The 21641-nt window shown below is 33.2% G+C and overlaps 1 protein-coding gene across 1 annotated transcript in view; it reads right to left on the bottom strand.

The window, feature by feature from the left end:
* Window positions 1-5078: 5078 nt before the first annotated feature.
* Window positions 5079-21641, bottom strand: part of LOC144849173 (uncharacterized) — a 28228-nt gene continuing 11665 nt past the window's right edge. The window contains exons 4-11 of the mRNA XM_078706201.1: window positions 20840-20957; window positions 20365-20736; window positions 19416-19527; window positions 18349-18458; window positions 17424-17566; window positions 13834-14063; window positions 10122-10310; window positions 5079-9965 (exon numbers count right to left, since the gene is read on the bottom strand). Coding sequence (XP_078562327.1) covers window positions 8275-9965; window positions 10122-10310; window positions 13834-14063; window positions 17424-17566; window positions 18349-18458; window positions 19416-19527; window positions 20365-20736; window positions 20840-20957 — 2965 coding nt within the window. The 3' untranslated portion in view covers window positions 5079-8274. The remainder of the gene's footprint in view (window positions 9966-10121; window positions 10311-13833; window positions 14064-17423; window positions 17567-18348; window positions 18459-19415; window positions 19528-20364; window positions 20737-20839; window positions 20958-21641) is intronic.

Genomic DNA, 21641 nt, shown 5'->3' with positions numbered 1-21641 from the left:
TCGTGTATCAATTATTTGATACATTAGAGATAAAATAAACAAGGCCAACAGCCATTAAGTCGCGTGCTATGCATAGTGATACCGGACCGACAGACAGACCGACAGACCGACCGACATAGTGAACTATAGAGTCGCGTCCACGCGACTAAAAATTGGACAAAAATCGAACGAAAAACACATTGCTGCGGAAACACGAATTGTTAAGTTTATTCATTTACATTTTATATTTATTTCACTGGTTTTGATATTTTGCAATTTTTTGTCGCGTGGACGCGACTATATAGTTCACTATGTCGGTCGGTCGGTCTGTCTGTCGGTCTGTCTGTCGGTCCGGTATCACTATGCATTGTAGCACGCGACTTAATGGCTGTTGGCCTTGTTTTTTGTATGGGAGATTTGTTACCTACTTGCTACTTTTTAAATTAAATTGTGGTCTACCAGTAACCCATGCTCCGCATGGTTTGCTGACAAATTATTTTTTTTTAAAACAAACACATTGTCAATAATACAATTCGAAACTACTACGGCCATTGATTTTGTTATACACGGAGTAATTCCTTTACTTTGAAATATCTGTAAGCTACAAAATGAAAGCAATACTGGATATAGGACTTCGTGCTGTCTAATCTAGTGTGCGCCTCAGAAAGTGATGGAAGGGACATGACCTTGAAGTCTGTCAATCAGTCGGCAGATTAAATCATGTTAATGATAAAATATGAATTGGTAAGTTATCAATTAAGATGTGAAGTACTGGAATAATAATAATAATGCTTACGGACTCTAAAATCAACACAAAAATAGTCGAAATTAGATGATACGCTCGGACACAAACTTTTACATTTTGGGTGTATTTTTCGTTGATATTTGATATTTAACAACCTCCCATAAAAGAGGTTTGGTATCATTATTTGCCACTTTTGTAATCATATTACATTGCTAATTTACATTTTTTTGATTTCATGGTTTTTTATATTTTGCAATATTTTTGTGTGAGGATTCGTATCTGTTTTGCTACTTTTGTAATTACATTGTGGTTCAGATTTCTTGCTTTACGCGGAGATCCTTGTTATTTCCATTATCGCGGATTCGAACTCGAACCTACTAAGCATTAAAATCAATGACAACGGCGTTTAACTCACACTGAGCTAAACCGTGATTTACAACATACATTCTGTTCCAAGGATAGCTGTAATTAATTAAAACTTCAATCGATCATTCGATACGGTTGACTAAAGACTGTTTTTTTAGCGGCCCGGCATGGTATTTGTAGATCCGGCCATGGCGGTACACAACAGAGTAGTTTATACAGTGACGTAACATGGTTGCTGAGACGTCAAATACTGCTATTTTTCGCCTTTTTTAGTGTTTATCCTTAAAATTCAGGAAAGTGACATAGCCTATCGTGTGCGGCCCATCAATAAACATCAGTGTGCCAAATGTGGGCACGTACCGTTCAGTGGACTTGGAGGAGATATGTAAAATACGCGAAAAATGTAGTAGCATTAATATATAGATAATCACATGCCTGCGTTAAATGCTCTTTCTGTATTGTTTGTTTTATTTGTTCTTCATAAATTTATTTTCTAGGACCTTATGACAATTTGTATGCAAACTAAAAATTGAATGATAATAATTACGGGTAGACCTACAACCATCAAGTTAGTTAGCCTTGACCCAATTCATCTCATTATTTTCAAATACAATAATAATCAGAGTTCAATAGTAACTAATTACGTACGTAGGTTTGGTATGAATATTCATTATTAATTTGTTCTATTGGTTTTTATTTTGAACTTGTATCTATGTTTGTTTACAAAATTGTAAACCATAATCAAACAACATAGACTTGGCCAATGTAAATTTCAATTAATTAGACAATTAGACTTCAAAAACTCAGACTGAGATATATATCTTTCAGAATATTTTTGAAATGTTTCTTCCTGGCGTTTATCATTGTCATTCAATAATCCGAAGTAGGCCTACACAGTAAGGCTATTCTTTCAACTCAAAATGTTCAACAAAATAATTAAGCAAAGGTAAATACAAATTAATCAAAATTAATTTCATATTCCCATGCAGCAAAATAACAGAACAAATAAGTAATTTACTATCTAAAACACTCACTCACTGACCTAGCGTTAATTTACATTGCCTGCCTGGAATAGACTCAGAAATATCAATGTTTTGTGAATTAATTTTGCACTAAATATTATAGTTTATATTTCAAATCAAAATACTAATTAACAGTCTCTCCATAAAAGTCTCTCCAAAAGGAATTTGTATAGTTGTTTGTGACAAAGCAAAGTGACTACATACTTTTTATTTCATACAGATCTAACCAAATGGGTTGTTGTGATTTGCATGTCATTTATCCGGCTTGTCTCATGAATAATGTATGACATTAAGATGTAGTGTCCTCCAAAAACTTGAACAATGACAGATTAATAAAACTTTAAATAAGCCATTTTGAATGTGTAATAAAGTTATTTATTTCCGTAGAAATGCCCAATGCATTATTCATTTCTGTATTAAAAAATAATGCACGCGAGATCGTTTATCCATGAATGCTATTTCTCTTTCAACAGATTGATTATTTATGGTTAGTTTCAGCACAGACCGAAATCGTAGGACATATTTTTTTTCCCAGTAAATTTGGCAAAATTGTTTGTTACATCATAACTAATCACAATTAATTTTCTTAAATAATTTTATTATACAACATTCATAAATACAGTACAATATTCACAGACAGTAGTTTCTATTATTACAAAGTACATAATTGGTGGGGTTCCTTAGCTCTTAAAAATGGTCGATACAAATTTGGTTGGAAGCATGACATTTGGTATAGCAACTCGTATCGAAAATTCGCAACTTTTAAGATTTGAGGCCAGTTAAAATTTAACCTTTGACCTCAGATAATGTCCGATTCCTCCGAACTCGTAAACCGTACATCCTAGAAACACAAAAATAATGGCAACTAATGCAGACGTACTACTTTCTATTCATGTTTATGGCCATGCTCGGTATAGTCAGTACAAAAGTGAAACACTTTTTCCAACTGAAGAAAGATGTTCCAATCAAAGAAAATGACCAAAAAAATCTTATTTGATCAAACAATACATAATCAAAATGTTTATACCTGTACTACAATATAACATATTTTCCATACAGTGTTGCATTGTGCAAGCTAATTGCTCAAACCATTCTAGATATCACAATTTTAATTAGGCCTACAGTAATATGTTTTTGTTGATAGCTGGTCTAGACCATGGATGAGCAAAATCTGCACAAATTGCTACATGATAACTTCGACTTAAAAGGCACTTGCACCGACCATGTTTTAATCGGTTTACACATCAATATAGTTATGTCAAAGAATTGATAGGAGATTAAATGATTTTAAACTATATTGTATAGTGTCCACAGTTTATCCGAAAATTAATTTAAATTTAACTGATACCAACAAATAACTTCAGTTACTTTGGAATTACTGGAGTACTTTTAGTTACTGTGTTTGGGATTGATTGACTTGTTGGAAAAGACTACTTTTAGTAGCCCAACACTCTTTCAGTCACTAAAAATCTCTGTGAACGTATTGTAAGGATGCGTGTTAACTAATGGTGTTACTGTAAGGATCTTCTTCGACAAACTTTTAGGAATATAGACCTGGAAAATTCACTCATTTAATGATACCAGCATAATGTTTTTCAGAGGATTCAAATTAGCTCCTTGTCAAGTAGACCAAGGCTTCCTTTTATTACACACACTGTATAATGTAGTCTTCAAAGTTACGTGCGAAGATATTCCTACAATAAACGGCGGTCCAATAGCTTGATTAGAGAGAGGTCCCATTGCCATGTTTCTACACACTCAGCACACCAACTTGTTTTGTTAGCTAATACCCTTAGACACAATAATCACGAGGTGTGCCGTTGAAAATTGCCGCCATTAAATCTAGCGTAAAACATATGGAATGATCCCCCTCAGAATTCTGATGTGTTCAAGACTGATAAAGGGCAACACAGTATTGCGATGGACTAGATTGAATATTTCATATGTTGTGTATACGACAAAGTGGATAACGCTAGATTTAACCTTTTCACCAAAAAGACACAATTACTGGAGGGCTGGTTTATAATTTTCCCAGTACTGTATAATGTTAAATTAAGGTACAAGCAGTTAATAAAAAAAAATGATTTCCCTCTTATTTCTTTTACATGTTAACATTAATACTACTACTACTGTCAACGCGGTGAAATGTCATATACTGTACAGTAGGTCCAGATCTATCATTTTTAAATAACTCTTATAGTATTGAGTTAAATGCATATGTTTCTATTAAACATGAATAGAAAGTAGTATCTCTGAATCATTTGCCATTATTTTCGTGTTTCTAGGATGTACGGTTTATGAGTTCTGATGAAACGGACATTGTCTGAGGTAATGTCAAATTTCAAATGAACCTCAAATCTCGTTACAAGTTGCCATACCAAGTTTTATGCTTCTAACCAAATTTGAAGGATTTTGGGTCTAAATAGTCCGACTTATATTTAGGAATAGAATACAGTACATAGGCCTATATCCATATTATAAGACAGACAATTCAGTCATGATTTACAGCATCATTATAGGCCTACATAATATCAATACGGTATGTAGGGTAACTTTGATCCCACCAGACACGACTATAGGGTGTAGCAGATGGTTTTCCTTTCTTTATGTTCATTTGTTTAAAAATTAACCAGTTTATTTAAAAAACCAATGCTTATTTTTATATTTGAAAAAAAATCTTATGATATTCTTTAACAAAATGTATTTATAAAAATCCTGTCTCACTACAATTTAGTGAAATTTCACTCAATTGTAAGTTGCCAAGTTTAAAACAATTTTTAGTAAGAAAGTAACCTCACATAAAACATATCAATAATAATGAGTAAATTCAGTTCAGGAAGAAAACAATAATTGAATAATGCACTCATGAAAACACTTCTAATACAGTTTCAGATCAAGGTGTTACAAACAGGAGTATATAGCTAGCGCGCGGCAACTGAATAATAAAATATATATTGTGCCCGGGATTGTGCCTCAGGTGTAGAATTTATTATACAACCTTGCAAATAAATATATCAATTACTACATTAATATACTTCTTTACATAACAAATAATACATTTCTCAAGATGTAAAATTCTTTTCTCATAAAATATAAATATACAAACTAATTAAAGCTTTACTTATAATAATTTTTACTCGATAATACATGTTTTAAAATAAAGTTGTTCAAATGAGTAGACAGTCCGTAATTTGTAATACCTTTAATGATATGGCATAAATTGAGACAATTAGAGATTCAAAAAGTAGTAGTCCGGTGGCAGGAGGTGGGAATCACCACCTGAAAGGGGATAAATTGTATCATTACAGCAGTAGTAGTAGTATTATATATATATATATATATGTATTACAACCAATGTAGTGAAGTTCAATTTGGTCTTTTAATACATTTGTATGGATATAGGCATCTACTCAGTCACCTTATAAAACAAATACTATGCAAATAAAGGTCAAATGTCAAAATTGACCAATCACAACATTTGCCTATAAAACCAAATAAAAAACATTTAAGACTAAATATTATGTTTTATCATTCTGTTAAGACATCAATCAATCATACACAATCAAAAGAGCACATTCATCATTACACCAGTTGACATAGGCAAAAGGTCAACATTTTAACAAGTGATATACTAAATAATGCAAAGTTATTCAAACTATGAGATCGATGGGTCATAAATGTAATCACGTTATTTCATCAGTGAAGTTATGGTATTTTTGATATTTTTTCTAGTGCGCTTTATTTTAAATGTATTATAATACTGTAAAATAAATAATAAAATTAATATTAAGACTGTTAAAATGTTATGATGTTAAAATGTTACGCTGACCTTCAATGATTTGCCACTACACATTTGCATTTATTAGGGCTACAATATTCGTTTTTGGACAATAAACTACTATTCATCAGAATCAGAGAATACCAATTCATCCACAGGATAGGGCATAGACAGATCCAGGTGGCCCAGCCAGCCCATCCAATCCCCCCACCTTTAATTTCGACAATACAAAATAGGTGGTTAACTTCACCATTCCAATTCACAATTTCTAGGACTATGGCCATTCACTGCTCTCCATCTATTTCTATTTAATGATCTTGGATTCGTCACTATGTGTTTGTATTTTCACTGTCAAGTTCTGCAAATACTGTATGTTTCAAATGTTTTAATGATTACCTTTCATAAGAGACCACCAGATTTCTTTCCCTTTTGAAAATATTCCATGATTTTTACTTTTATTGGCTAATAAAAACTGGACTCCACAACTTACTACACAGACAGACCACAATTTTTATATGAGTCTCGATATAGTTGCTAGCCACAGATAGTTTTCCTGTGCATAGTGTAGTACAAATTTTGTTTTCTGAAGAGAAAGAAAACCTGTTTATAATAAGGTCCATCTTTCCCAAGGTTGCATATACTGTTCAAAGTTAGCAGTATGATAGGAGAGAATAAACTCATCTAATTCTCTTATTTATGCGTCTAACAAACGTAAGATATTTTCATTTCAATTTAAGCTTATTCATAATAAAACATTACATAGTATTGAAAAACAATAGACTATTATTATAGACTATTATTATGGACTATTATCCACCAAAGTGCTCAAGGCGCCTGTGAAAATCCAATGGAATATGAATCCGTAAACTTTATAAAGCTATCAAATCTAAACAAAAACCACATCCTAATTGTATTTTGTTTACCAGTTAAGGCGCACAGACTGGCTAGTACATCATAACTAAGTATTCTCAGTTATCTGAGTACCTAGACAAATAAAAATAACAATTATATATTGCCAAGATAAAGTTGTTTATAGAGATAGTTTATTGCCTCAAAATGAATATTGCAGGCCTGCAACCATGTTCTGACCAATCTCTGCAAAATGAATTTTGAAAGTTTTATAAGTTGTGCTTTAACCATTTATTTTATTCAAGGTCAGCGTAACATTTTAAGTCTGATTTGATTAATTACATTATGATTATATTGATTAAAATTATAATGAAATAACAACTTTACTGATCAAATAATTTGATTACTTTTTTACAAACCATTGATTATGATATCATAGTTTGGACAACTTTGCATTTATTTGGTAACTAATATGCATATTAAAATGTTGACCTTATGTCAACTGATGAAATTAACCATATGTCAACTTGCGTCTGATTGATTAACCAGGATGAGAAAACATCCAATTTTTGTTAAATATTAGTTTTTATTTGGTTTTATAGGTACATTCTATGATTGGTCAATATTGACATTTTGACTCTTAATCACAAAGAATTTTTTTTATAAGGTGATTGAATAGACACCTATAATCATAAAAATGTAATAAAAGAACAAATTTATTGAAGCACAATTTGTTATAATACATATACATAATACATTGTTGTAATTGGTCAATTTTGAACTTTGACCCCTTATATCTCGAAAACGCTTCCTATCCTGATCGATTACCTATTCGATTCATAATCTACGGAAACTTCTGGTCTAGAAAAGTTGCCACCAGAATATTTTTTTTTCAGCTGGTGATGTTCTCACATTTTAATACACATAATTATGGCATGTCTACATTAGGTAACCTTTCAAGTCAATCCATGAAGGAAGGGGCGTATCTACAGACATTTAGAGATGTACAGTATTGTCTCCACAAAAAAAAAAAGAAAAATAAAGATGAATAAAAGCAACCAGGGCCATTTTGTAGATTTAATAGATATTCACTTCCGTAAGAAAAACAAATTACTAATATAAAAAGACAAAATAAAAATGTAAAAAAAACGGGATTTCCATTAAAATTCGTCTTTTCAGATAAATAATTTTTTCCCTGATCCAATTTTTGTTCAAAGTGAATATTAAAATGACATATCCAACAAAGAATTGTTTAAAAAAAAATTTTCTATGGGGACAATAATATATATATATATAATATACAGCAAATAATTATGTACTGTTAAATCTATGAATTTATGGCATTGACCACCCGGATGTATTAGCTTTGAAACATGCAAATAGTTTACTTTAGGGTTGGGAACCATTTGCCATTACTGTATAATATATAAAGAAACACATGACAGTGACAATGTGGAATGGATTTGCTTCATCATATTCTACATAAATTACAGTGTAATTTGATTCATACATTTTAGGAATGCCAGTGGATTTTGCTAGCAAAATGGAGAGGCTGTTGGATCCTTGGTTTTAAAAACATCTTTGAGTGGTGCAGGTGGTTGCTGAACTGTCTGCAAAGGTGGTTGTGGAAGTGGTGTTGCAGCATCATGACCAAGCCAAGTACCAGAGCTAGATTCGCTACTGATTGTTGTTGGAGCATGTGTCATTCGAGGTTGGTGACCAGAGTTAAATGAGCCTAGCATTTGAGGCATATTGTGATGAGCATTGGGTACAGGACGATGCACCATAGCATTAGAATTGTTAGAATTATCTGAATTACTGTTAGTATCAACTCGTGCAATTTTAGGAATTGAAAATCCACCCCCACTATCATTATTGTCATCTTTCATTGGTCTTTTTCTAGGATCTGATAGATCAGAGTTATTTATTTGAGATTTCACATTTTGACGCTGTAATCTAGGATTAATTGCACGCTGCCTTGGATCAGATGGTGGTGGGTGAATTCTTGGATCTGAAGCTGGTCCTCGAGGTTCTGGCAGTAAAGGTTGAGTTCTTGGATCGTGTGGTCCAGATACAGGTACATTACTTCTTCTGGACAGACGGGGGTCATTTAAAACAGATTTTGGGGGTTCATTTGTTGGATTATTATGTGATACACCACAAGGTGCTGAAGCTGGTCGCCAATTACCAGCTCCCATGTCATGTCTTACTGGTGCATTTGGTGGAAACCTTGGCCTTGGTCCAGGAAATGGTAATCTTTGAGGAAGCCCTCTTGGCATCATATTTCTTGGTGGTGGGCATATATTGGACGACATCCTATTTTGTGGTCGTAAAACAGGAAAATGTGGTTGCCGTGGGGGACTAAAGGGTGTTGAATAATTGTTTTCAGAATCTGGTTTTAGTCTTGGATCTCTAAACACAGGAGGTGGTCTTATAGATGAAGTGTCTTGACCAGATCCTAACCACATGCCATCATTTTTATTTGGCGGGCCTCCTGGTCCCGAAAACCTCTGAGGCCTTACGTGCTGTATTGGTGGTGGTGAAGCTCCAACACCAAAATCTGCAGGTGGTCTTAGCAAAGCCGCTGGCATAGATGGTCTTATCCTTGGATCATGTGGTGGGCTCTTAATAGGTGCAATTTGAGGGCTATCATTTGATCCTGAAGGTATACCTGTATCCTTTAACTTTTGTAATCGTGGGTCTGATGGCTTTACTATTGGTTGAGTTAATTGTGGAAAACCAATTCTACTTTTGAGTTCAGTTGGAGTAGTTAGTTCAATTGGTGTAGGTGGATCATTAACAGTATGTTCCGTTAAAATCCATTTACAAACCTTAAATGTAAGGTTGCGCAAGTTCTTTCGATCACGACCGATTCTTGGATCTTTTACATCCTGACTATGTGTTATGTCTACAAGTCGAAAATCACATGGGGATGACGGTGCAGATGGCATTTCATTTGCTGCATTAATATCCACAGTTAATGAGTTCTTTGGTTGTACTTTTATATCTGTATTAGTTGGATTAGAAGATGCATTGGCTACAGTAGATACAAGCCCAGTCATTTCCAGTAAACTAACAATTGCATTTGGAAGCTGATTTTTAGGCTTTTCAGTCGGAGGTGCTGTTGAGTTTGACGGAGTATTTGTCCGAATTGTTTTTAAAATCATAGATAGATTTTTCTTTGATTCATCTTCTTCATCACTTGAATACCAATTATCAGCATCATCTTAACAAAACAATACAAATATAGTAAAGTAAATATTCTACTAATTTAAAGAATTATATATTGATCGATATTCATAAAAAATACTCTAGGAATTACATTTCCAATGTGAAAAATTAAACTACTTATAGTATACTTAATAACAAATTATATAATGACCTGTTTTTTTTGTTTTTGGTGCCTCGTCCTCAGTGGCTGAATCACTTTGTTGCTTCTGTTGAATTCTTAGAAATAATTCACGTTGTTTTGCTGGCATTGAGGGAACTGAATTTTTCTTTGATTCATTTACTGAATCATTTTCTAATTTTAATGATGGAGCAATACTTGAATTTTCATTAAGCTGCTGATCTAAAAAAAAGTATAAAATATATAATAAATCATCTCTCAGCAGCAGATATACTGGAAATTGAGGAAATGCAGATTTTTCCCTCTAGTGGGTGCATCACATCACAATATGAAAATATCAATTCATGTGCGATGCATGTTCGAATTTATATCGGGCCGCTAAAATTATTAGAATAGACTTATTTTTCCTATTTTTAACCGTTTAAATACAGAAACAATTATCGCAATAGATCCATGTAGTACTTATTTTTACATAAAATGTAGTGTGTGACCTTAAATTAGGTAAAAAAAACATAGGTCTAGTGTCTTTAAGCAATTACCTCAAACTCCAATGTACTGTAAATAGGGTAAAAAAATATAACCATGGAAAGAAATGCTCTGTGAAAATGTCTAAAGAAATTGACAACATACAATTATAGCAATGTCATGCCAAGTTTAATCTTTAAAGTTTTTTGAAAATAATGTGACAAATTATTTTATATTCTTCTACATTTTTTCCCCATTGTTATGAGCTGCTATTTTTTCGCACAATTGTGAAACACGAAGAATGTTTCAAAAATGTATTTATTAGACCATGATATGAGGTCAAATGTCATCACAGTGTATTTGGAATAATATTAAGAAAATTATATTTAATAGTAGATCATCTAAGATGTCAAAATTATATTGCCAGCTTCCAATGTTCTAAGAAATTACTCAAATTTCAATAAAAGATAAAAATATATACCGGTAGTCAAAAAAAGAAAGAACATGTGCAAATTTTTTTTTTAAAGATGCATTGTCCCCCCTAAAATTGTTGTTGTTGAATATGCCATTTTAATTTTAAATTACTAAATGTCACGTAATAGTAATTCACATTGACCAAAAACTGGATCGGAAAAAAAAGATTTCATAATAACTCAGCTACAGGTGGCCCAGTATCCTGTTGAAAGAAAGCACTCATTTTAATGTACATTCTGGTGATTTCAACTATACCTATATAAGAAGCAAATTAAAAGGATATTTTTAAATAGTTGCATGCAATATACCAGATTTAAGGATTTGGAGCATTACATGACATACATGAGGCACAGTAAACATCTTTTCTTGGCAAAATATATTGATATATGTTAGCCATGTCTGATGGCTCATAAATGCAATGATGGATTGCCAATTACGTTGGTCTTCAGTTAGATGATATACTCTATGTTGTCCAATATCATTTCCACTGCCTTGTGTGAATACACACCCCTGAATCTGCATCCGCTGAATTTGGGATTTAAATGATGGGATGGTCACTAAATGCTGCCTTGAAGGTCCATCGCATTGACAGGAGAATGAGAGCCGGGAAACGTTATATTTGATGTAATGCTGATAACTTATATGAAGCAAATGCGAATAATGTGGCCTAAGAGTTGAAGTTTAGTACAGTAGTTACGAAGTATATCATAGACTATGTAAGCAAACCATGGAGTGATGATGGGACTAAGAAGAAGAAGAAGATGATGATAATTAAGAAATTTAGTAATTATTTGACACATTAAATCATTTAGGCATCTATGTTTTTAAATGATTTATCTTGGAGGATGGCCATTTTAGGGTTTAATGTGTGACAGTTCTAATACAATGTATCCCGTAGGGCCAGATCGAATGCCATATGTTTTCACATAATTACCATATATCTATACGGTAATTATTATAATTTTGTATATCTCACTGTGTAATAGAAAAAGAATTAGCCGTTGTCTCTTTGATTTATTAATTCTTGTAGGGGACCAGAATCGGAAATATGAGGCATTGCTGTCAATGGTATTTTCGTATCCCAAAGCCAAGCGAATCAGACATTTTTGGGATACTGTCTGGGGCAACTTACATGATAAAGTTGCTGTCAATGGTATTTCCATATATTCCAAGGCGTAACAGTTCCAATAAAAAAGGAATTGGCCATGTGGCTCTTCGTGTGATTAAATCTTGTAAGGCACAATGGGCATTTTTTGGGCTACTGTACCCTGGGGCAACTTACAGGTTGTAGGGGTCGGAAATGTTGGGCTACTATCTGGGGCTTAAAGGATAAATTTACTGTCAACGGTATTTTCATATATCCCAAAGAGTAATAGTTACAATGTAAAAGTAATTTGCTGTGTGTCTTTTTGCATGACTAAATCTTGTATGGTCCAACGGGCATTTTTGGGCTACTGTCTTGGGATATTTACAGGATAAAGTTGCTGTGTAATGTGTAACAGTTACAATACAAAAAAAAAGGAATTGTGGCTCGTGGCTCGACATTAATAACACCATTTTTGAGTGGTCACTTTGGGCTACTGTCTCGGAAAACTTACAGGATAAAGTTGCTGTCATTACTGTTATAACATTGTATACACATATGGGAACGACTTTTATCTGTGTGGCTTTTCACATGATTAAATTTTTTACCCCCCTTATTTGGTGTCCCCAGGGAAAATTTACAGGATAGGACCCGGCAGCAATATTGATTATTGAATCTTAGCCATATATCTACATAATCAGCCCATCAAACCTTTTTTGGCTTTTCACATGAATAAATTCTCTGGGCGCCTAGTTTAACATGATGGGTATTAGACTCCAAGTCTGTAGTTATTGTCTTTTTTATGTTAGTCCACCAGTCGGCTTTTCAATGTTTGTCTGAAATACAGACTTGTAAGACGCGTATAGAAATCAATTTGCAGACCGCAAACATCAGATAAGAATGACGTAGGTTACCATACCATATTTGACTATATATGGGGCAGGCCATATGTAAATATGGATTTGGAATCAGTAATGATCAAACGGACGTCATTTGGTTTAAAAAAAACAACTTACGATCGCGTCGAGTAAGACTTTTAGTAGAAACTGAAACAACAATTGTTGAAATATAAATTGTGACAGGTATTAAGTGTGTTAAGTTACAATAACAGATATACAGTAGGCCTAGCGGCCTCATACTTGTATGAGCGAACTGGCAACTAAAATGCCAATATAGGCCTACAGTACGTATACATACCACCTACATTAGCTACCATGCAGGGCATGGTGGATCTGGGTGGGAAGTAATAACAAAAAGATTCATTCAATGTTTCATTTGCGAAGAAGTTTTCCTTCTCTGTAAATGTTTACCAGACTAGGCCTATAAAATCATTTCTATCTAGTATTCACAGAAACATTCATCATCACATCATCATTTCGCGAAGAAACGACATGGAGTTCATGTACACCCAAATCAAATGTACACGTGTCGTGTGTGTCTCCACATCGTCAAAACGTAACATAGGGCATGCTATTATCTTAGTTGTTGAATCTTTGAAATTTTCAAAAATGCATATTCAAATATTTTTGAGTAACCAATCACATGTGGCTGAAAATAGTCAACCGGATAATCGTATGCACCAAGTAGTAGTATACGTATGAAGCGCCATATGTGCAAAAAAATATTTATCCTTTTACTAATATTAAGTCAACACTCCGTCTAGAACCTAGACTAGGTTGGTATTAACTATGGAGGAAATAATTTGGAAAAAAAAGAACTTACTATTTGATTGTTGTTGAGTTTGTTGATCTGGTTTTGTTGGTTGATCATTATTTGTTTGAGTGTCAAAGGTTTCAAGCTGATGGTGCATACTTGTTTCACCATGCCTAGACTGAACAGTTACTTCAGTAATTTCTGCAATCTTATTTGCATGTTCATTGAATTCCTGTGCAATGAATTCCTGTGCAATTTCTATATTATCATCTTCCTCAGGTTTTCCATAGAATTCAACCCTAAAATGCATTACAAATGGTGAATCATTCCTGATACCTCTATTATAATTCAGTATAGTAGTATTTAAAATAAAACTTAAAAATGGTTTGAAAAAGCAATCAAGTTTAGTGTAAAGACTGTTTTCCAGTTTTAACAACCATATCGTTAAATTTGAACTTTATCAATCGCAAAATCGATGATTCTGAGCTCCTCCTGTCAATCGTTTCAGTGATATGAATTATGTCAACTTAAAAGCTTGATTTATACCCGTTTTCCTTTCAAACTGTTCTCTCCAATCTCAATGCAACTCAAAGTAAAGTCGACTGGAAAACATGTGTGAAAACATATGAACTAAGTAGACGAAATTTTTTGTTGTTTGCTCATATGTATAGCAAGATTAGATTAGATAGACTTTAGTCCATGGAAGACACCATTCAATTTTTGACGTACACAATAGTTAATAGCAAGCCCTTAGCCAGGGGGGTTCGAGGGTTCGAACAAACCCCCCTTTTTCCTAAAATGCCCTTCCAAACTAGACTAAGCATAGCCCATTTGTTCGATTTGTTGGCTATTCTGTATAGCCAGCAGGCACATTCTTTTACTACTACTAGCATAGGCTAGGCAAAGATCATCTCCTAAAATAGCTAATAATCCTGCCACTTCCAGTGTATTTTCAATTTCCAAGCACAACAGTTTGTTTACAAAATTACTAATTTAGTTACACTGCGCATGTGTTGCTTTCCTAGGACGTTCGCTCCAACAATGATATTTAAATAGACTAGCAGTAACCCATGTTCCGCACTGTCATTTTCTGCCTTAATATGTGGTTATATACTTTGCATGGGCAAGTATAATGACAGCGCACTCTGATAAAAGTACTAGACAAATTATTAAAATAAAAATAAATTGTATCACAAATAAAATTGGGAACTACTGTATTTACGGCCATTGGTTTGTTATACACTATCCCTTCACTTTAAAATATATGTAGGCTAAAAAATTAAAGCAATAGTACAGTGGATAGACTTTAGACTTTACTTTTGACTGTTCAGACTTTATATTACGAAAATAAAAGACGCTAAAGAAAAATTGTGCTGTGTGAATTAGATGCTACACGCAAACACATAACGAAAGTATCAAATGCCAAACTATATGATTTTGGGTGTTTTTTGTGGTGTATTTTTATTTATTTTTTATTTTATTCAATCGAAACAAACAGCGATAAATAACCGCCACTAACAGGTTTGATACAAACAAAGCCATGACTGTTTAAAGCACCTTGATTGGTCCTAACATTGATCAAGGGCTTCTCTCGTCCAGTGCCCACCTTGACCAGTGGAAAGGCATGGGCCAATACGTCTGAGGCAGATACTAGATGCAGGGGCTGCCATAAGAGTCAGCAGTGCTGATTTCAAATGCCTAATGGGACCCCAGCTCCATATACAGCACCCGATATTCCCAGATGGTCTCCCATCCAAGCTCTAACCAGGCCCAACGTTGCTTAACTTCGGTGATCTGACGAGAACCGGTGTTAGTAACGCAACGCTTTCTCTCTGCTATATTTAAGTGCACCTGACATAATATGTAAATTTTCCGTTCTTTTGTTTCTATTCCCTTTTATTGTACTGCGCTTGTCGTTTTTATTCTTTTCATTCGTGAGTGGTAATCCTATGTACCACCTTTGTAATACACCAGACAGGCCAGTTAAGTTCGTTATTTGCTTCTTTTGATTACTCTCTTTAGTTTAGTTTAGGCTTAATACCATATTTGTACATTTGTTAATTTAACCTGAATACATTTTAGTTCCTTACTGTATTATTTTGTTACATTTTCAGTTTGAACCACAATAAATCAATTGTGAAGTACGAAACCTGGTTGGAAGTGACGTAACAACTCGCGAAATGTGGTCAAATTACTGTTATTTTTTGCCTTTTTTAAGTGTTTATCCTTAAAATTCTGGAAAGTGACATAGCCTATCGTGTGCGGCCCATCAATAAACATCAGTGTGCCAAATGTGAGCATGTACCGTTCAGTGGTTTTGGAGGAGATACGTAAAATACGCGAAAAATTTAGTAGCATTAATATATAGATTGGCTAAAAATATTTAGTATGTCTATTCTTCTAGGCCTTGCTTACCTAGAGAGTTGTTCTAATTTACAACTCCCTGTTTTACTCTTTCTTGTGTCCAGGTCTCTTTAGCTGCGTGTGTAGGGCGCAGTCTTTATGTCTGACAGAAATTTTTACTAGTTGGTTACGGTGTATTTAAAATCAGGCCTTATATTTTATTTTCAATGTCGCTTATATAAGACCAATTTCCGAGCACCTATGCGCTCTATTTTACAAAATTGTCTTACCTCAGCCCCAACCATGCCGGGTCTGTGGGGTGCGAACAATATTGGTGTTTGTTTAATTCTACACCAAAGTGCCCTTTTTTAGAAAAAAAGAACTTCCCTGTAAAAATTTTTCTAAAATCACATTTATATTTAAGTATCTTCACAATGTTGGGATTGAGGTGTTTCTGTTAAAGTTTATTTGTTCAAGTCTTACTGTATGAGTTTCTATTGTAGTAATCTTTGGTTCAATTACACTAAGCGAACATTTCATTCTTTAAAAGTTTGTTACAATAATTCATTTGTGTATGTTGCTGAATTTGAGTAAATTCTGTAGTGCTTCTGGAATGCTTGTTCTGGTATTTCTAGTTTTGGCAATTTATGTTAAGTCTATTTTATAGTTTTTTGTTACGTATTAATTTATTTATCTAATAATTTGATTATGAATACTGTGTGTGATAAACTGCTTTTTAATTCCGAATTGTATGCCAGCTGGTCTGGCATTTTACATTAATCTTTTACTATATTATATTTGTTATACTACATGTTAATTTTATATGCATTGAATTTGCGAAATAAAAGTTTATATACAACCAAAAATCATAAACACATCATGTTTAGGGCTCATACATCTCAGAATTGGGAAAAAATGTGTAGAGCATATATACTTTCAATATTCAAGGTGGAAATACAAAATAGGGGGCGCTGTTGTATTTCAAAAGCAATTAATATAAAAAAAATATTTTCCAAATGCGAAAAGATTTTTTTTAAACAAATTATTAATCCCTTTAAACAAATTTGTAACTCAGCATATGTGCTCTAACAATTTTTAAAATGGAAAAAAATAATTGTTGACTAAATTAGAACACGTTTCAGAATAAATTTTAAGCAGATGCATGGATTCGCACATTTGTGCACAAACACTTTACGCAGGATACATAAATTTCATTTGATTTCTGACAGGATTCGGATACGAACCACAATTCTGATTCTCTTTTTACCCTGGCGGAGATTGCTACTTGCTTTTGTTATATAATACTATAGTCTTACTGTTTCTGCTTCAGGAAGCCTTGGGTAGGTGCAACTTTGATGTCAAACAATGATGGAATATTAGGAGATTTTGTGTCATATGGTGAGTCACCAAGAAGACCTGGTTTAGGTGCTGCAGGAAAATCCTTGTTAGAATTCAAAGCCTGATAAATGGAAAAAAACACATATAAAATGCCTTCATTATATTCTATTCAATAGTAAAATGATAAGAATTTCTAATGATCTAAATATCACTGTAACTAACTCTTTAAATGTTAAAGAATGAAATACTATAGCAATCTTATTCACAATGGTAAGATTCGGTATCAGAAGCAAAGGATTTGATTTATATAATTGCACAAACACTGTCTGTAATTTATGTCCCCTGTTCTATACAACATTTATACTATTATATTAGTACCAACTCCAAATTACTGTAAGAATTATTATTATGTTATTTTAAACTTAGCCGATGATCTTGATTTGTTCTCATATTTTGTATTTCCACCACTAATATTGAAAGTTATGACTGGTTTTTCGATGAAAGTACATTTTTGGAGAGATATATGTACTAATTTAGACCAAAAAAGGCATCAAATAAAAATTAGCTTTAGATCGTATGATTTTGATTTAATTAATTATTAATGGGAACATCTCTATAAGACGTGGAATCATTTGAAAAACAGTAATTATCTGTATATTATTCTTCGCAAGGTAAAGTAAACGCAATGCCTAACTAGGCAGGATTATTTACATGGCCTAGCTACCCGACCCAGTAGATATGGATGGTTAACCTGCCCCACCAAAACCCCCACCTCCACCTACCCCTCTTATCTTAATTGAAATCGACCTGTGAAGCTGCTAAAGTACAAGCACAATAAAACACTTGACCACTACGTCAACAAGAACTTAGTATGGGATAAGTGTTGTCCTAAAGTGTACTTACTTTGTCCAATAATGGCTTTGTTTGATCTGTTAGAGGATCATGAGAGAACTTGCAGCTTTCCCCTGAAAAGCATGGCTGTCCCATATGATAAAACTTGCAAGGAAATTGACCTTTAAATTATGTTAAGGTAAACGTTAATGTTAATAGAATTTTACCTCAAACTAATGTTAAAGTAGTGTAATACAATCAAAGGCAAAAACAGTACATCAGCCTGTGTTGGTAGCTTCACTAGAGGTGATTGATGATGATTGTTATTCTTATTATTATCATTCTTTAATATTATTATTAGCATTATTTTAGTGATTTGCATGATGTAATTCAACACCTTTACTTTTTTAATATTTTACGTAATAGATACTCATTATTACTTATAATTATTTAAAAAAAGGGATATTGTGAATTTTACTAGACAAAATATTATTAGATTAAAAACATAAAAACTTAATGCAAATGACTTTTGTGTTCCTATTTGTGTACTGTATATATACTAATATAAATATTAATTGCAGACACACTAAAATATTGTTACTTAGGCAGCAAAAATTACTTAATTGTTGTTTGGATTTATAAAATATACTGCAAGTAACACTACATTACAATGGTTATTACTACAGCATATGGCAATACCATCTTAAACACTAGTTCTTGTTACTGTAAATAACCAAAGTTAAGCAATGTTGGGCTGGTAGATAACTTGGATGGGAGACCATCTAGGAATAATGGCTATGTGACCATTCATAAAAGATGGGTATGGCATAATGGTTACAGATTGTTGTATGCATGCTTACTGTATTGCTTTTGTCTTTCGGATAGAAAATATAGCTGTTGCTCAGTTTACATACAGTGCATGTTAATAAAGCAATTATAATTGCATTAAAAATAATATACATACAGTACTGTTCATGTACAACTTTAATCTGAAAAGAATTAATGTTTAGACAAGAGAACTTAACATGAGATTTATAAAGGAAACAAAATATCAACCTCCAGGCCAAATGCTTGTTTATGAAGCCAAAATTCTTGAGACATAAGGGCAATCATTTGCAGATTACAATAATAAAGGATACCATGATAGAACAGACATGTATCACCTCTTGCACAGCTATCTTGAAGGTAAAATTTACAAATTTCTGGTTTCTTAGTTGGGTTCAAATCATGACTATATGTACAATTTGCTCCCTAAGGAAAAATAATAAGACTGCATGTTATCAACAAGGCAGAGCCAATTTAAAAAAATGTTAAATGTTAAAAATAAAAAAAATTCTCTTCATTCAATGAATATAAAACATTCATTAATTGTTTTATAACACACCTACTGTACTGTTATAAAATCGCGGATCAGCCAACAATATCACGTGGCAAACATTCTCAAAATATTTTCAAAAAGCTTATCAACATTAGATATCTCAGTTTTCCATTAGGTAGAACTAATACCGAACGGCATGTGATGCCTAATTAATCAATCAAATCAGGTGTGTCATGATATACAAATAATGAATGTTTATGAGTTGGATGGTGAGAACCCAATGGAAATCAGTTTTTAACTGTTTGGGCTTACCCTGGGTAAACAAAGTAATAATAATAATAATAATAACATTTCAGGCTCTGCCTCGTTAAAAATAGAGCAGTCAATTTTTCATCGAATGAAATATTCTCTCCATTCAACAAATACAAAACATTCATAATTTGTTTTATAACACACCTACTTTTATTCAATTTATTCATCGTAAATCTTTGACGAATGCTACAGTAGGCCACAAAACTAGGCCATTAAAAATGACAGTGATTCAGTTATAGATGGCCACCCAACACATTGATTTCCGAGCAACATTGCATGGCAAAAATTCTCAAACTGTTTACAGAAAGCTGAATGTGCATTAGAGCATGTTAATTTTTGTTTGATAGGGAAATTCCAATTGACACGTGATGCGTATTTAACCAATCAAATTGCAAGAATATAATTAATAACAATGTATTAGAATATTATATTTTTTTCTACAGTACAGTCAGATTTACCTTTAAACACGCATTGTCCATATAAAACTTGCAAATGAGATTTTTAGTGATTTCTGGCGGAGGTTTAGATTGTTGAGACCGATTTACTCCTCTGCCCCTGGCTGTTCCTCTACCACGGTCCCCAGCTCCTCGCCCTCTGTCCGCTCCTCGTCCTCTGTCTGCTCCACGTCCTCTGTCTGCTCCACGTCCTCTGTCTGCTCCACGTCCTCTGTCTGCTCCACGTCCTCTATCTGCTCCTCTTCCTCTGCTACCTCTTCCTCTCTCAAACTCTCCTCTACCACGTCCTCTATCTGCTCTTCCTTTTCCCCTACCCCAATAGTCCTCACCTCTCCCTCTGCCAAATGATTTGCGAGTTGGACTACGTTGTTCCATCTGAAAGGTATCCTAAATATAGTTAATCATCTACACATTGTCTAAGCTTTGACTCTCTAGCCCTGTTTTACCGCCTCAACAGATTTATGTCCACAATACTTACACTATCCATATGATGTTCCATATCATCATGATCATATCTCCCGTGGTCATCACCATGATGTATGTCCCTGTATCCCTGCCCATCATCTTCCGACATATATTCTTGTTCAGATTGTTGACTGTAAATAATTAAAATTACAGTTTATCGAGAGTATACTATAAAGTATAGTTGAAAAACTTTTTAAAAAAGACTTTAGGACTTATATAACTATACTGGAATAACTGTACAGCAAAGATGATGTCATATGTTCTCATACACACTATCATGTATTGTAATCATGCACTCGACGATAACAATGCTGGATAAATATTTTATTGTTTTGGATTTTAAATGTACCTCATTTTAATTAATATCAAATGATAGCTTATAAAAAGTTATGCTGGGTATATATTGGTCAATTAATACTAAATTATAAGCATTTTTTGTGAAAAAAAATTAAATAAAAATATTTTTGACACACAAAAAAAAAAAAAAAATTAAGGTAGCACTCAATAGTAACGAAACATCTCTAAAAATATTTCTCCTATATTTAGTGATCAAGTTACTGGAAATCTGATTTTACATCTGTGGCGTTTGACCTCAATTAAAAAAACAGCCATAACTATGCAATGGTTTGGTCTATTAAAATGGATTTTGTGTTAAATTGATCTGAAGGTATATATTTTTGCTCTAAATGGAAAGTTTTCTCCAAAAATGATTGGATTTCCTATTTCAGAACTTTGACCTTGGCATACCATATCTCATTCTCTATAATACTTGTAATTTTTTCACCTTATTTAAAGCATACATATTTATATTCTCT

This window comes from Antedon bifida, chromosome 7 (assembly GCF_963402885.1).
Source record: "Antedon bifida chromosome 7, ecAntBifi1.1, whole genome shotgun sequence".
NCBI lineage: Eukaryota > Metazoa > Echinodermata > Crinoidea > Comatulida > Antedonidae > Antedon > Antedon bifida.
Note: the sequence above shows the minus strand (reverse complement) of the source record. Positions and strands in the feature narration are given on the sequence as shown.